This window comes from Spermophilus citellus (genome assembly GCF_964194105.1).
Source record: "Spermophilus citellus genome assembly, chromosome: 1".
In the NCBI taxonomy this organism is placed as follows: domain Eukaryota; kingdom Metazoa; phylum Chordata; class Mammalia; order Rodentia; family Sciuridae; genus Spermophilus; species Spermophilus citellus.
Window position 1 is genome coordinate 229,462,764 of NC_138182.1, and position 18,229 is coordinate 229,480,992.

The window sequence follows — 18,229 nt, forward strand, 5'->3', positions numbered from 1 at the left end:
TTTTAAATCTACAAACATGATTTTTGGCTTTGTAATAAAACACATCAAATAACTAGGCCCCTTCTTCTCCCTCTATCCTCATCTTTTTTCCCTTAAAAAAAAAAAACAAAAACGAAAAAAAAACCTGTATTGAAAGAAGGAGAAATAAACAAGTATACAATTTTATTTATATACTGCTGGTAGGCTATAAGAAGTTACCATATATAGTTAAAGTAAAAACATGGAATTTCTTGGATTATTTTTATTTTCTATAATCTTATAATGTGAAAAAATAATTAAGAAAGTTGATAGGTCTCCCAAAATTAACCTAAAATGGTAAAACTGTCAACTTCAGAATAAAAATTGTCATCATAATGGTTTATTTTCCTAGTAATGTGGACTTATAAAACTTCAGTGGAGTTATTTAATTTTTTCACATTTGATATGTTTGATAATAATTTAAAAATATTATAACTCAAACCTCATCTTTATAGAGTCCCACAGCTGGAAATCTATTCCAACATAAAAAAAAATATTCAACCCGCAGAGACTCTTCTATTTCCAGAGTAAAATGGCGAGAAATTTTTCTTCTCAGAGTGCTCAACCACTGAGCTACATCTCAAGCCTTTTGCATTTTTTTATTTTGTGACAGGTTTCACTAAGTTGGTGACGCTTGCCTAAAACTTGCAATCCTCCTGCCTGAGCTTATTGAGTTGCTAGGATTACATATGCTTGTTTTCTTAAATGTAAGCTAATCATTTATCATTGTATTATTACCTCAGTGATACTCCTTGCCTTCTCATTTTTTTTGAGAGAGAGAGAGGGAGGGAGGGAGGGAGGGAGGGAGGGAGAGAGAATATCTTTGTTTATGTCACCAATGTTTCTTACATGTTTTCTCTAAAGAAATATCATAGAAAAACAACTTTAAGTGTGTGTGTATGTGTATATGGGGGGGATTTCATTAATTGCTTGGCAAATAAAAGGAGAAAGAAGTTGATTTCAAATAAAAAGGTAATTAGAATAATTCATGCTCTGCAATGGATAAAGTCTCATGGTATAGTACACACTAAATCTTTTGCCTGCAAATTGCTCAGCTTTTTCATTTAGATGCTGCTTTTATTTATTTATTTTTAAAATGCGTAAGTGAATAACATTAAAAATGATCATACTCAAAGAAGAGATAAAAACTTGTCCTATAAAATGAAAAGGTTTAAGGACTGGGGATATAGCTCAGTTGGTAGAGTGCTTGTCTCACATGTACAAGGCCCTGGGTTTGATCCCCAGCACCACACACACACACACACACACACACACACACACACACAAACAATAAAGTGAAAAGGTTTAATATTGAGCCATTTAAAGCCTATTTAACCCAATCTGTCCCATTGTTGCAGTTGCAGAACATCTATAAAAGCTTAAATATAGTATATAATATATAATTATAGTGACATTAAGAATATAATTATATAACAGTCATTAATATATATGCTCTAAATTATGATTTACAGTCTATTTTAATGCATTTGTGTCAATTTGAAATATTCACAGAATTGAAAACTTGGGACCTAATGGGTTAAATAAATATCTATTTCAGAGAAAACTCAGCATTTATATGCATTTAAATGAATTCTGAGAATAAATTATATATTTATAATACTTAAGAGTTACAAAGTATTTACTTAAGTCACTTTTGTGATAGATATGACTTATGTGTTTCTCTTACTAAGACCAAAATATAAGTTCATACTTCATAATCTGGTCCTCCAAAGTGTGATTTTTTCTTAAGTTCTGCCATTGCATTTTTGTATGCTTCCTCTATTCTTCTTCTTTTTTCAATTTCCTACAGGAGAAAAAAATATTATTTTCAGTGGGCATTTTAATTATACTGAAGTCGTTTAGGCTGATTTCCTCTGCATTTCAGTGAAATTTTGTAATTCAACAAAAAATAATTCCACTCCTGTGAAAAATAAGAATATTATTCCACCAAAGAAAATACTTTACTCTGGGCTACATATTTCAAACAAGCAACAATTTAAATCACTGCTAAGATTACCTTACAGGTTATGTATTCAATAATTAACTGTCCAAGAGTCTAGAGTATGTTAAAAAAAAAAGAAGAAGAAAAGAAAAGAAAAATCAGCACCAGAGAAATGCCTGTATTCCTATACTTTTTTTCAGTAAGCACTATATTTACTTTGGTATGAAGAAAAAAAAAGCAAGCATAAAATAACTCAATAAGTGGAATAATGAATGTTTAAAAAAAGAGTCCAAAAAAGAAATTTCATTTACTTTCTCATGTAAGACTTCAGATACCTACTTTAGTCCTTTTCCTTCACAGACAGGGTCTACATCTCTGAAGAGTTACAAGATAGTCAACACTTAAAATAACAAAGGCTGACTAAATCTCAAACTATTGCCACAACAATGGGGTACATGGGTTTAAATATAATATAGTCCTGAATTCCAGCAAGTCTATAAAAAAATCAACCAATCAAGCATCCAACAAACAAACAAACAAACAAAAAACAATCTTTATTCCCACACAAGTACTTAATTGCTAAGTCTACACAAAATTCACAAGATGTTAACAAATAAATACCATGCCTGAACTAAAGCTAGTGTAAATCAATAGTTTGTCAGACCCCAAAATTTCAGTAAAAATTGTTGTGTACTCAAAAGAAAAGGAACTGATCCAAGAGAAGGTAAAATTAAAAACAGCAGCAGCAACAATAATGGCACACACACATACTCCTAAAAATACTAAACTGTTAGAAGAGCAACTAGAATTCTCATCTTACTGGTGGGAACACAAAATTAATATAACTTTTTTAGAAAATGGTTTGTCAGTATCACTAAAGCTACACAAAAGGCCCATGAACCAACAAGTCTACTCTCAAGAATATGCCCAAGAGAAATGAGTATATATGTTTACCAAAAAATATGAGAATGCTTAGAACAGCTTTCTTCATAATGGTCCCCAAATAAAAACAATTTAAATGTCAATCAACAGAAAATTGGATAAATAAATTGAAGTCATATAATGTAATACTATATAATAATAAAAATGGATAAACTACCACTAAATATAACAATATATAGGAATCTCATAGTCAATGTTGAGGAAAAAGGAAAGCTAGACACAAGAATATACTGTATGGCTTCATTTACACAACGGTCAAGAAAAGGCAAAACTAATCTATGATGAAACAAATTAGAACTATGGTTACTTTTTTTCCCCTACCAACTAAGCTATATACCCAGCCCTTCAAGTAGTATACTTAAGTTTGGTATCCTTCACTGTATGTATGCTTTACCTTAATTTTTAAAAATGGAACAAATAAGAATGTACGACATAGCAATAATATTAAGTAGAATTAGGAGAAAGTTTAAAAAAAGTACATGAAATTATATACTGGTGAGTCTTAATAATGTAAACAAACTATCTTCAATGAACAGATTTTATAAAATTGGGCTGGGGTTGTGGCTTAGCGGTAGAGCGTGTGCCTAGCACATGTGAGGCCCTGGGTTCGATCCTCAGCACCACATAAAAATAAATAAGTAAAATAAAGAAAGGTATTTTGTTCAACTACAACTAAAAAATAAGTATTTAAAAAATTAACTAAAATTGTTTTAACTTAGAATTTCTAGTATTTTTAGACATGAGTGGTTAAAAATTAAGTATACTTCTACAGTAGAAGGGATTTTATTATAGGCAACCATAAAAATTATCACCACCAAATAATATTAATATTTCATTAGCTAAAAGAATACTGGAACTGACATTGGAGATCTACATGAAAAGTATAATTTAAACTATTCTACTATTAAATAACTGTTATTATCATTATCATTACATATTTAACTGCTCTTCTTAGATTTTAAGCTCCTTAGGGACTATTTCCAGCTTATCATTGTTTCTCCATTCCTATCTTACAGCAGGTATGAAAAAATACTTCTTGAATGAAATAATATCAGTGGAACCACAGTGTTATCATTGTATCTTCTTTGTGAATTCTATGAATTACCCTAAAAGACATTTATTAATAAACCACTATCTATATTCAAAAATTTTCAAATCTTCCTTATTTTGTGTGTATAGAATATAAAAAATCATTAATATGTGTATATGTTACATTCCATAAAGAAAACTAGAAAGTTCTTGAATAGGGAGTTGTTTATCAACAAATAAATACAAACTGTATATATGTATACATACACATAGTTGTACATATACATATATATGCACTCATATATACTGTGTATACACACACACTCTATTTTTCTTACATTCCTTGTAAAATATAACTGGGATCCTATTATTTTGATCTTGAAAAAAAATTATACTGAAAACAGTAAATAAAATTTAATACTGTATAGACCTGTAAGAGAACAACTAAATATAGTAGTTTTCAGATTTCAATTAATACAGCCATGCTTTATGGCTCTTCTTTCCTTAAGAGTGCTGCAAGGAGAAGCAGTAAAAATACCTCCCCCACCCCAAGATCCTTTGGTTTGTTCTTCATATTACTACTCAATAAAGAAAAAGAAAGGATAAGATTATCAACAATGAAGGCAATAAAGAGTCCACTTCCTTGTGTAACATGGCAAAATGAGAAACTTCAATGATGAAAACATGAAAAAGACATACTGCATAATGCAAAAGGTTTTAAGAAATTGTTTTAAATGAGTTATCTTTTGAGGCAGTGTGATTAGTATAGGTGACTAAAGAATATAACCCCTTAGTAAAAGATGAATAAAGAAACTTTAAGAGAAAGTTGTCAAAAGTTATAAATAAGTTAGTCTAAACAAACTGAATGATATTCTTGAACAACTGATACAATAAATTTAAGGAGTTGTCCTGTTTTCCAATGTATTATTTGTTCTGTGCAGAGGGATAATTAAGTTTGATCCACATTGAATTGAAATCTCTGAAAATAGTCTGGCTCCAGAATGATAATGAAATATTTATACAGTAGTCCCCCCTTATCTGCAGTTTCACTTTCTGCAATTTTCAGTTATCTATGGTCAAAAAAAAGGGTGAGTACACTAGAATAAGATTTTAAATGAGAGGTAGAAAGACCCCATAAAAACATAACTTTTATTACAGTATATTGTTACAATTGTTTTATTTTATTATTGGCTATTTTTTGTTAACCTCTTACTGTGCCTAATTTATAAATTAACTTTATCATAGATATGAATGTGTAAGAACAAAAATAACACAGCATATATAGGGTTTGATATGATCTGTGGTTTCAAGGAAACCACTAGGGGTCTTAGGACACATACCATGCAGATAAGGGGGAATATGCTGCTAGTCAATTCATCTTTTCCCCCACCCTGGGGTACTGGGGATCAAACCCCGGGCCTTTATGCAGGCTAGGCAATCTACCACTAGATACACCCCCAGCCCTAGTCAATACATCTTACTCTCACCTGTACTTCAGAATTCTGAACAGTTCTCTTCTCTTCTAAAACATGAGAACCTTCTCAAACACATAGTGCTAGTCAAATCCTGTGGCCATTCTGCCATTACATCAGATGACATTGCTTTCCTTAGTGTCTTGCTCAAATTGAAAGACCTTCAAACACTGCAAACAATAAAACTTTCTGATGAATGATAAGATTCTGATTGCTGTCTAGCCTGGTATCCACAGCTGACGTATCAGAACAGAGAAAAATCTCTTTAATTCTGTTACCTAATGACTTCGGACAAGTTTCTGGGCTTATTAGTTCCTTATTTTATAAGATGATGGTTTTGGACTACAACTTAGATTTTCTAAGATATGTTACAGTTCTTTAACATTTTATTACTTCACTAAAGTTGAATTATGAACAGAAGTTTCTCCTAAGCAAATCCAGTAAGCTATACTTCATGCTAAAAACTATAGTTTCATATTCTAATATTATCATCAGTGCTGCTTATTAAACAAAGGTGTGAAAATGGGAACTAGGGCAAATATTTGAACAACACAGTGTATGCTAATAATATCACAATGACCCTTCGAAAAATACACACCTATGAATTAAGTAAATGTTTAACTGCATATTTAGCTAGCTCATATGTTTTAGTTAGCTCATATAACTTGAATACAATTTCACATACCACACAAAAAGGTAAGTAATACTAAATGGTTTATTGCTTTTATTTCAAAGCATTACTAATACCATCATAAAACTTTTTATATTAAATCCAATGAAGAGAATATATTTTATAGTAGCTAAATATATAACAGATGAATCTTATTTAAGAAAATGAGTTTAAGAGTCCCATAAAGTATCAGAAGTAGTACCACCTGCTACTTCTATCAACCCAATGGACTCTTGCCTAAGAACTTAGTTTGGTTTAAATGTTCAATTGATATATAAAACTCAGATAAAATCTAATTTTTAAGAAATTAAGAACTAGTCTTACCTTATCCAGTCTCTTTTGCCAGCTGTCCTCACGCTTTACCATTAATTCAATACAATGAGAAAGTGTAGCAAGGATTCCAGCAGTGGTTGCTTTAAAAGTTATGGCTTCCCCTTTAAAGTCTATACCATTAATTCCTTTTGGTGTTACATGTGGAAATACTGAAAAAGAAAGATATTCACTGAAAATCTTTCAAATGAAGAAATAACTCATCAGAATTTAAGATTAGAAAATATTTATAAAACTAGCAAATCTGAGCAGGTTTTTGAATTATAGTTTTTCTCCTGTTGACCAATATTTAAAAATATCCTATCCATACTCCATGAGCAAAGGTTTATGACAACATGTGCATTTTCAAGTTCTTTTTTTTTAGATTCTACTTCCTGAAATATATTTGCTGTGCTGCACCCAGTGAATCAGGTGGTAGGAGGAGTAATACTTAAATAATAACATTCTGACAGCTTAGAAAGGGACCTAATTATGCTAAGAAGTACCTTACATTTTAAGAAATCTGGGATTTAAAAAATATCTGAAGATATACTTTACTATAAAGTAATATAACTTAAGAAAATATTCAAATTAAGTCTAGGACCAATTAATATGTTAAATACCTTTTATGTTTTATAATATAATTATAAATGATTAGTCTTTGAATGAAATGAAAAATCTTAAAACTCATAAGATACAAGAGATAATAATTTATTTTTCTATAGCTAGTAAGAAAACATTCTGATAGAACCTTTTAAATGTCTTTAAAACTCAGATGTAGATGATAGTAAAGGTACAATCTGTAAAAGGACAAAGTGATAAACAGTACTTCATCAAAATACAAAACTTCTGCTCTTGAGGACATTGGTTTAGAAAATGACAAGAAAAGCCACTGACTGGGAAAAAAAAATCTCTGCATGGTATAGATTAATCAAGGTCATACCCAGAATATAACAAGTAACCTCAAAATACATCAACAAGTTGAGTAATAAACAACCAATCAAAAAAACTAGGCAAAAGATGTGAATACACTTCACCAAAGGAGACACAGATGGCAAATAAGTACATGAAAAGATATTTAATAACATTACTAGGGAAATGCAAAATTAAAGCCACAATGAGATACCACTACACATCTCTTAAAATGTGTGAAATTTAAAAAGACTCACCATACCAACTGTTGGTGGGGTGGTAGAAAACTGGAACTCTCATTAATGGCTGGTGAAAAACAGTTTGGCAGTTTTTTAAAAAAGTTAAACACACGTCTAACATGTGATTCAGTCATTCCACTCCTAAGTATTTACCCCAAATAAAAAAAATATATATGGCCATGCAAAGGCTTATATATGAAAGTTCATAGCAGTTTTATTTGTAATAGCCCAAATTTTAAACAACCCGAATGTCCACCAATGGATGAGTGAATAAATAAATTGTGGTATTGTGTTATACAATGGAACACTACTCAGCAATAAAAAGAAATCAACTACTGTTACATGCAACAACAATGATGAAAGAAAGAAACTAAGCAAAAAAAGAATACATACCATATGAATCCACTTAAATAACTTCTAGAAAATGCAAACTAATCTACAATAACAGAAAATAGATCAGTGGTTGTTTGGGGTGGGGAGGGATGACAAAGTGGATGGGGGGCCAGGTGTGATGGCCCACATCTGTAATCCCAGTGGCTAGGGAGGCTGAAGTAGGAGGATCACAAGTTCAAAGCCATCCTCAGCAACTTAGTGAGACCCTGTCTCAAAATAAAAATTTTAAAAGGGTTGGTTGGGATGTGGTACAGTGATTAAGCACCCCTGGGGTTCAATCCCTAGTAGAAAAAAGAAAGAAAAAAGAAAAAGAAAACAAAGAAAGTGGATGGAGAAAATTTATAAGGGCAACAGACCATTCGAACTTCTTTGTTTTCCATCACTCTTACCAAGATTGCTGTTTTATTACAAATTATTCTTTTCTCTAATTATCAACTTAGAAATTCAAAGACATCCCTGTAAGAGAATGTGTGCAACTATAAGAATGGGTTCTTACTGCTAAACATTTGCTAATTTATATACATGAATTAATATAAGATGAAAAAGCATGGTGAAATGTCTTTGAAAACATCTTAAAACAGCACTTACTACTACCAAAAGCAGCCACCTCAAGTCCTTTTCAGAATGATACAGAAAGTATGTAACAGATGTTTAAAGTTTTTTAAAAAACTGAAAATAAGGGTCTTACACAATAAGACCTCTGAAATACACTTTTCTTATGTAAGGAAACATTTCTCATATTAGGAAATGAAAGTCACAAAGACAAAACATCATTGTAATTTGCCATCCAATAGGTAGCTCTAAATATAGGTGCTTTGATCTTTGCTCCAGGTTTCTTACACCTTACAATGTACAACTGTATTAATCTCAAAGGAAAAATTTAAGCAAAACCTCCAAGTACTTGAAAGTTTTTGATTAGTTTGCTTATCTGAATGTCTCCACTGAAGACAAGAGGAAAACATTCTTTAAGAGACAAAGTGATGTGCCTGAATTTCCTCTGGGAAAATGATACCAGGCAGTAAGAGAACATATACAGTTTGTAACTATGTGCATGCTGGGACAAATGGAAGAAATTACAAAATAACCTATTAATCTAGATTTGTAAGTACTTAGGCTCCTAAGATTATCATTCAGATCTATAGTTCTTCCAGTTGAACTCTGACCTTACACATTCGTACACTCAGAAAATAAAGGAACTCGTAAGATAACACCAACATGTCAGAACTAAAAATAAATCTGACAGAAGCTGAAAGATTTAGAATCCCTTCATTTCACTAAGACTCTTATGCTCTATTTTATTTATTTACTTTTACCATGCTATATTTTGTTTTCATCTATCTAAAAACCAATGGATAGTCAGAAAAATACAACATAATTAATGCCAATTAATCGAGTTGGTGGCTCTAGAAGATCTATAAAATGTAATGGTAACAATTTTACAGACTGGCTTAGACAGAATGAAGAGGAACAAATAAATGCAGGCATCATTAGTGTTCCTTGCACAGCTCAGCCAAGAAACAAAAGTGGCTACATAGGACTGTTGAGAAAGAACAGCAGACACACTTCTTTGGTGTGAAATATGAAGAATTTATCAAAGAATAAATCATCTTTCAGCTCTGGCAACAACCTATTCTTTAAAGTATTATTTGGGAGAAAATAGAAAGTAACAATAAAGGTTTTTGTATTTCATGGTAACAGGGTAAACATGGTTTTCATTAACCTTTTTCTAAATTTGGACATATAGCCAAAGAATCTGTATATATTTTAAGCAAAAGATTATCCATTTTCATTGCGATTAATAAAAATAGTAAACCCAGGTTTAATGGACATGAAGATATGAAATAAAATAATCTTTTCAGTAGGTAAAGGTAATACTGAATAAGTTTTTAACAGTTGGTAGGATTAGAATGTCTGCCAGCCCTGGAGAAAACAGGGTGTCAGGAATCACGCCTCTGGCTCATGCACTCTTGCACATCATCGCAGACAACCTGCAGGGGGATTTCCCAGTTGTTCAAGAATTTTTTTTCAATTTCCTCCCAAAGAAATATTCCAAATAATCATGTATGGTGCAGAGTAGAAAGGGATTACTGGAGAGAAATCCTTCTTAACATAGAGGATTGCAGCCAGATGCAATCATGCCTGTAATTCCAGCAACTTGGGAGGTTGAGCAGGAGAAGCACAAGTCTGAGGCCAGCCTCAGCAAGACCATCTGAAAATAAAAAAATAAAAAGGGCTGGGAATGTAACTCAGTGGTAGAGTACCCTGGTTTCCCAGGTACCCCGGGGTGGAAAAAAAGAGGAACATACAGAATGGTAACTTTGTTAAAATCTCTCTTCATCTGTCTACTAGGACAAAGAGGAAACATGACTGAAGATTATAGACCTGATATTAACCATACTGGGTTAGATAATCAATTGGTTTGGGACAACGACCAAAAAACCTGATGAGAACAATTAGAGGGGGAAAAGATTATTTTGGGGCTCACATTTTCAGGGGTCTCAATCCCCAGACAGCTGGCTCCATTGCTCTGGGACCAAGGTGAAACAGAACATCAGGGTGGAAGAATGTGGTAGAAGAAAGTGGCTCAGGACATGGCACTAGGAAAGCAGGTGTGTGTGTGTGTGGGGGGGAGAGATCTCCTCTCACCAAGGACTAAATATATAACCCAAAGGCATACCACCAGGGAGCCACCTCCTCCAGCCACATCATACCTGCCTAACAGCTGCCATCCAGTTAATTCCTATCAGGAGATTAACACAATTATTAGGTTAAAACTCACAACCCAGTCATTGGACTCCTACTAAACTTTTTTTCATTGTCTCACACATGAGCTTTTGGGGGTACCTCATATCTAAACCATAATAAATTGGTTAAAAACTTAAAATTAATTGATAATTAATGTAACAGCATGTGCACAAAGAATAGGTATGAGCAATGTATGTTATAATATTAACACTAAATTTTTTTCTCAGTGAGATTTATCAAAAGCATGTTTCAATTTGCTAAATCAATATATCTCCATTTTATATAGATAGTCTGACAAAATGCTCTGATAACATACTTTGTAAATAATTTCCAAATAATTATTTGTATTATGTAAGAAGAGATTTAAATTGGAAAATTAGACAGAAAATATAGCTAGAAATAGAATTAAATGTTACAACTTAAAAATAAAATACATATAAAAATCCTATACTGGTAGCCATCTTCAACATTTAATGAAATTTAATCAAAAGAAATGAGAGTTTAGGAATATTGGGTGATATTATTCATGGTAGGTACAAAAAGTCACTATATAACTTTAGATTGATTTAATCTAAATTTAGAGTCCAAAAGTTCTGAGTTTTAATAAATTTTAGTCTTTTAAAATATAGCCTATTGAGATATAATTCCAATATCATAAAATTCATTCATACACTACATCCAATTCAATGTTGTTTTAGTATATACAGAGTTGTACAACCATTATAATCAATTTTAGGACATTTTCATCAAAACCCCCTTTTAAGCAACTTGGGATCAAATAGTTTTACCCTCCCACCAGAGTCACTCCCCATTTCCCCCAAGTCCCATGTCCCCTGCCCTAGGCAACCACTAGTCTACTGTCTACCTCTATAATTTGCATCTTTTGGACATTTCATGTAGACAAACATAAAAAGTAGTCTTTTGTAACTTAGTTCTACTTAGCAAGTTTTCAAGGCTAAGCCATATTTATATAACATGTATCCAGGACTTTATTCCTTTAAATGGCTGAATAATATTCCATTGTGTGGATATATCACATTTTGTTAATCTACTCATCAGTGGATGGACATTCAGGTTATTTCCATTTTGGGCTATTGTGAATAATGCTGCTATGAACATTAATGTACAAGTTTTTATATGGATGTGTTTTCATTTTTCCTGTATATAGATCCAACAGTGAAACTGTTATGTCAAATGATATCTTCAATGTTTAATCTTTTGAAGAACTGCCAGAATGTTTCCAAAACAGGTGCACCATTTTACATTCCTTCGAGCAGTGTATGAGGGTTTCAATTTCTCCACATCCTTACCAACACTGTTATTTCTTTTTTTAAAAAAATTCTTTTTAATTATATATATAATATCAGGATTCATTTTGACATAATTATAAAAACATGAAATATAATTTGCTAATTCAGACCCCGCTACTCGCTATTACTTTATTTCTTTCTGATTAAAGCCACTGTAGACAAGAAACGGCATCCTATTTGCATTTTCCTTAATGATGTTTAGGATCTTTTAAAAAATGTACTTATGTATGACTACTTGAATATCTGCTTTGGAGAAATGTCTTCAAGTACTCTGTCCATTTTCAAACTGAGATATCTATTACAACTTTGTAAGAGTTCATTATATTTTAGATATAAATTATTTGTCAGATATATGATTTGCAAATATTTTTCCTATTTTGTGAGTTATCTTTTCATTTTTTAAAAAGTATCCTTTGAACCTCAAAATTTTTAATATTGGTAAAGGTCAATTGATCTATTTTTACTTTTGTCACTTTGGTGTATATCTAGGAAGACTCTGCCTCACCCATAGAAGATTTCTTCTGAGAGTTTTTCTTTGATCCATTTTAAATTAGGTTTTTTTTTTGTATTTGTATGATAAGGAATTCAATTTCATTCTTTTATATATGGATATTTAGCTTCCCCACATCATCTGTTGGAAAGATTAGTTTTCCTAATTGATATGACTTGTCACGTTATAGAAAATCAATTGACTGTACAGTGAGGATTTATTTCTGGACCCTCAATTCTATTCAGTTGATCTATGTGTCTGTCATTCTTCAAGTAATACACGGTGTCTTAATTACTGTTTCTTTGTAATAAGAAATTTGGAAGTGTAAATCCCACCAAATTTTACCTATAGCTGTCACCAATGCATTAATGTATATGACTAATTCATACATCCTAATCTTGCCCCAAAGACAGTTAAGTAAAAATGATTTTTAAGTGATACTGGCATATTTTTTTTTTCTAAAAAAATAATGGTCACACCCCATTTTTTTTTTAAAGAGAGAGTGAGAGAGGAGAGAAAGAATTTTTAATATTTATTTTTTAGTTCTCGGCGGACACAACATCTTTGTTGGTATGTGGTGCTGAGGATCGAACCCGGGCCGCATGCATGCCAGGCGAGTGCGCTACCGCTTGAGCCACATCCCCAGCCCAACACCCCATTTTTTGACAAAAATTTTGGTATAAAATCTGTAATGATTATACAGTGAATGCAGTATTTTGTTCTTTTTTAAGATTGTTTTGATGAATCTGGGTCCTTGGCATTTCCATATGAATTTGAGGATGGGCTTATTAATTTCTTCAGAAAGCTTACTGCAGATTTTTAATAAGAACTGCATTAAATCTGTAGATCAATTTAGGAAGTAGTGAATTCTTAACAATATAAGTATTTTGACCTCTGAACATGAGATGCCTTTCCATTTATTTAGGTCTTCTTTAATAATGTACTATAGTTTTCAGAACAGAAGGTGTGTACTTTTGTAAATTTATGCCTAAGTGTTTTATTATTTTTGATGTTATTATAAATGAGTGTTTATATAATTTCATTTCAATTATTCATTTTAAGTATATAAAATACAATTTATGTTTTACATATTCATCTTATAACCCTTAACTTGCTGAAATCATTCATACTTTTAATAGTCATCAGTGGACTCCTTACACTTTTCTTTATATAAGATCATGGCATCTGGCATCTGTACGGATGGTTTCAAATCTGGATGCCCTTTGTTTTCTTATTAAAGACATTAAGGATGGTTTTCTTTTGCTTCCTGCATTGTCTAAATTCCTATTTCCTTTTGATAGTAGTGACTGAACTCAGGAGTGCTTTATCACTCAGATACATCCCCAGTCCTTTTTTATTTTGAGACAGGGTCTCACTAAGTTGCTGAGGGTCTCCCTAAATTACTGAAATTGGCCTTGAACTTGTGATCCTTCTGTCTCAGCCTCCTGAGTCACTTGGATTACAGCTATGTGCCACAATGCCAGGCTCTGTTTTTCTAATTTGCTGTTTTGGTCACCATCTATCATGTTGGAGTCTTTCTTCAAATATCTAAAGATCTTGTTCACATTTAAGAGTTATGTATTAGAAGCTCTGTATGCATTAGCAGGGCTTCTGACTAGTGGCTTTCATGAAGGGATTTTGGTAGTTGAGATACCTTTGTCATGGTGTAATTCCCCAAATCTCTATTTACAGATTTTTTCCGTGGCCATTCTGTTTTGCCAGTTACCTTCTAATTTTCTGTCATACACCACAATTCTTGGAGATGAGAAGAATGAGGCAGTAAAATACCAATAATCAGCATGTATGTACATTTTTAGTTCATAACTTTATTGATACAATATACCTATTTTTAGCTGGGTCTAGTATTCCTAAATCTAGAACTCTCTAGTTCAATTTCTAAAGAAGATAAGCTTCTGTTCTGTTTTGGGAATGAAGGTGGGACAGCTGAGTTTATGTGGGATGAATGATCAGGCCTGCAAGTTTTAAAACTTTTTTCAATAGTATTTCCTAAATCCAAACAAAGTACTTGTTCTATTAAAGCATATTATTATTCATTGTGAAATTAAAATGTACCTGCAAGAACCATCCCCAAACAGTCCTCTAATTCCATAAAGATACATTAATCTAGATGACTTAGTAAGTTTTAACATTTTAGCCCAAAGTTATAAGGGCAATTTACACAATAAACTTTAAGCTAGCACTTTGCAAGAGTAGAAAGGGAGTAGGTTATAAGGAGAGAGTCACAATGAAAATAAGAAACATGGAGAGAAAAAAAGAAGGAAAAGGTAGGGGGAAAGAAACATTAGATTTTAGTATCTATAATAGAATATTCTAATATGATCTCAAAAATAGAAAATTACTTCCATCATGAAACAGTTTTAAAAGTGTACTCTCACTACAGATTTTATCCACTTAAAAAATAATTTCAGTAAAATTAGATATTTTTTTTTCTGCAAAAGTCTTTTTTTTTTTTTGTATCTTAAAGATTTTCAGAAATCCATTTTAGTTTTTTCCTAGGAATGTCAAAAGAAGAGTACTGGCTATAATTCACAGTAATCAACGATTCAGAATTCCTCCGACTGGTTTATTCATTAAAAACACAGCAACAATCAATAAACCACCTTACTCCTAGGTATATAAGCAATTATACTTGTAAAAATTAAGCTACTTCAGTAATTTCCCTTATAATAATAGTTATTACTTTTTTGACACCACTTTATCAAACAGAGAACTACATTCTAAAGAGAATATACACTCTAGAGAAAGGGTGAAGTTAAGTTCTATAACAATAATCTCTAAGAAAAACTTCTTCAGTACTAAAAATTGATTGTGTCAGTACTAATGAAGTAAATGGGCTAAAGGAAATCTGAATTTAGAATGAGCTTTTGTTAGACAGTGAGTTGCCATTATTATATAACACCAAAGTGGCTATTTTATCTACATGATTTTTCTTAGATATTTTAACTTGGATTCCAAGAGGTCCACTGGTTTTTAAAAATTATTCAACTAGGAATTAGTCTTTGTTGTACAGTGAATTATTACATACCTTTAGAAAGTATATATTATTCAGCTGTGGGAATACGTATTACTTACATTTTTCCTTATTGCCATTGGTACTGTGCAAGAATTCTCCATCAGAACGTGTTGTAGGGAAGTCATCTTCATCATCTTCTACCACTAAATAAAATACATTTAAGGATATTAGAATTTTAAAAAAGAAATCAATTACATTATTCTTATGTTCAGCTGAGTCAATTATACTCTAGATTCTGTGAGTATAAGATTTTATTCATCTTTTATACTTTCACTGTTCATAAAGGCATACTCAATAAATATGCTATGGAATGCCATTAAATACATTATTTTGAAACTGTACCCATTCTCACTGTTTAAGGGATGACTAATAATTTCGTCTTATTAATCTCCTCCTATAAAATGGGGCCATTTTATAATTTTCAAAACACCTAAAAGCGCTGAGGACTGTAAAAGGATATCTTACATGCAGAAGGTACCTTAGTCTTAAATCTGCTATTTTTTTTGTATATGCAAGCAAAATAAAACTACTTCAAGATGTGATATCAACTTTCATTTATCCCAATGTGTATGTGTACTTAAATATCTCTTTTAACTTACTCAATTACAAAAAAAGAAATAATTTTAGAAAATATTCAGATTGAGTATATAAGGTGTGTATTGAACATAAATGGATTTTGAGTTTAGACTGGGTCCTATCCCAAAGGTATCTCATTATGTATATGCAAATAGTTCAAAATCCAAAACTCCAAATACTTCTGATCCTAAGTAGTTTGGATAAGCAATAGCAATCTGTATTATTTTTTGAGGTACTCTCTACCAAAGCAATTTCATTCTAAACCAATGTCTTACATACTTGCCTATATTTTCTTTATCCAGGAGTACTTTGATTCTATAAGGAATAGCCCTCTCTTTACCTCTCTCTCCTATGAATATGAAGCCCAATTTGATACTTTATTCTCTCCTCCCTTGAATGAACAGTAGGAATCACCACCTAAAACACCTTCATTCTGTACTGTTATTTTCTAATTACTGGAATCTGCTATTCAGTTAAAATAAAAATTTTAAATAATAACCTATTATTTACCTTGTATTCATTCTACTCAGTGGATGACATCAATAGCCAATGGACATTTTTCTTTTCCAGTTTTATCATTCTTTTTAGAAATAGATCTCCACTAGACCCACTTTTTTTTTTTTTTTTTTTTTTTTTTTTTTGGTACTAGGGATTGAACACAGGGGTGTTTTACCACTAAGCTACATACATCCCAACACAAGTTCTCACTAAGTGGCTCAGAACCTTGCTAAATTGCAGAGGCTGGCCTCAAACTTGCGTTCCTCCTGCTTCAGCCTCAGCCTCAGTCTCAGCCTCGTGAGTTATTGAGATTACAGTGTCTGGCCTATTTGCACCATTCTTACAGGCTTTGTTACCCATAATGATGCTTCTGCAGATACCTTAGTCCCAATATAAACCATTTTCCCAGAGTCTGTTTTTTGTTTGTTTATTTTTGGGCTTCATGGTTGTACACAGTAGTTGAGTTCATCCCAACAAACTCATACCCTTTGGGTCTTCAATTATTTGTAAGTATAGTCGATTCTAAGAAATCCATTAATATAGCACACTGCTATTTTTTTATTGGTTGTTCAAAACATTACAAAGCTCTTGACATATCATATTTCATACATTAGATTCAAGTGGGTTATGAACTCCCATTTTTACCCCGTATACAGATTGCAGAAGATGGGAGGAGAGGGGAGGGGGGATAGTAGAGGATAGGAAAGGTAGCAGAATACAATAGTTACTAATATGGCATTATGTAAAAATGTGGATGTGTAACCGATGTGATTTTGCACACTGCTATTTTAAAATCAGTACTCACAGCTGGGTGTGGTAGCACATGCTGAAATCCAGTGACTGGGGAGGCTGACGCAGGAAGATCACAAGTTTGAGGCTAGAATGGACAACTTACTGACACCTTATCTCAAAACAAAAAATCAAAAAGACTGGGAATTTAGATCAATGGTAGAGTATCTTAGGGTTCAATCCTGTGGCCCCTCAATAAAAAAAAAAAAAAAAAAAAAAAAAAAAAAACCTCAATACTTCTCTTTGGACAAGATCTTGACATTGATTCAATACTATCCTAATTAACTGTTTTTTAAGTGCTATTAAGATGCCTCAAAGATGGACAAGGAGTGCTTTGTTGGGAAGCAAAGAGGGAAGGCCACCCTTTTCACCAGATTTAACTCTTGTTTTCATCAGTTTTATATATTGAACATTGGGCTAAAAAAAAAAAAGTTGAAAATCCCTGTTTGTTGTTATTTGGCTATTAGGTTAAGACTATTTAATCCAAGAACAGTTGGGATTTAATCTAAAAATTAATCTTCTTATTGCTCTTCTTTTCATTGTTAATGTAATTATTTGAAGTAAATTACTTAACATTTCTCAACTTCTGTTTCTCTTATTATAAAATGGATCTTATACCCAGCACATAGGATTGTGAGAAGTAAATGTGAATATGTTAGCACTATAATAGCAAAAACTTAAAAAATACAACATGGTTAATTCAGATTTTTGCAGAGGTAAGGGAAAGCAGGAAGTGCAAGATCCAAAGATAAGATTTAGTATAATAGATTTGATCTTGGTAAAAGAGACCATTCTGATCAGAATGGAGGATATGTATTAAGTGATTCCAAATCATGTCACAAAAATACACACAGAGAGATG

General features: G+C 32.0%; 1 protein-coding gene across 2 annotated transcripts in view; it reads right to left on the reverse strand.

Moving 5' to 3' along the window:
• Nucleotides 1-18,229, reverse strand: part of CERT1 (ceramide transporter 1) — a 111,265-nt gene that overhangs the window by 32,944 nt on the left and 60,092 nt on the right. For both annotated transcript variants that reach the window (XM_081286495.1, XM_081286494.1), the window contains exons 6-8: nt 15,565-15,648; nt 6,398-6,555; nt 1,730-1,822 (exon numbers count right to left, since the gene is read on the reverse strand). In XM_081286495.1, coding sequence (XP_081142621.1) covers nt 1,730-1,822; nt 6,398-6,555; nt 15,565-15,648 — 335 coding nt within the window. The remainder of the gene's footprint in view (nt 1-1,729; nt 1,823-6,397; nt 6,556-15,564; nt 15,649-18,229) is intronic.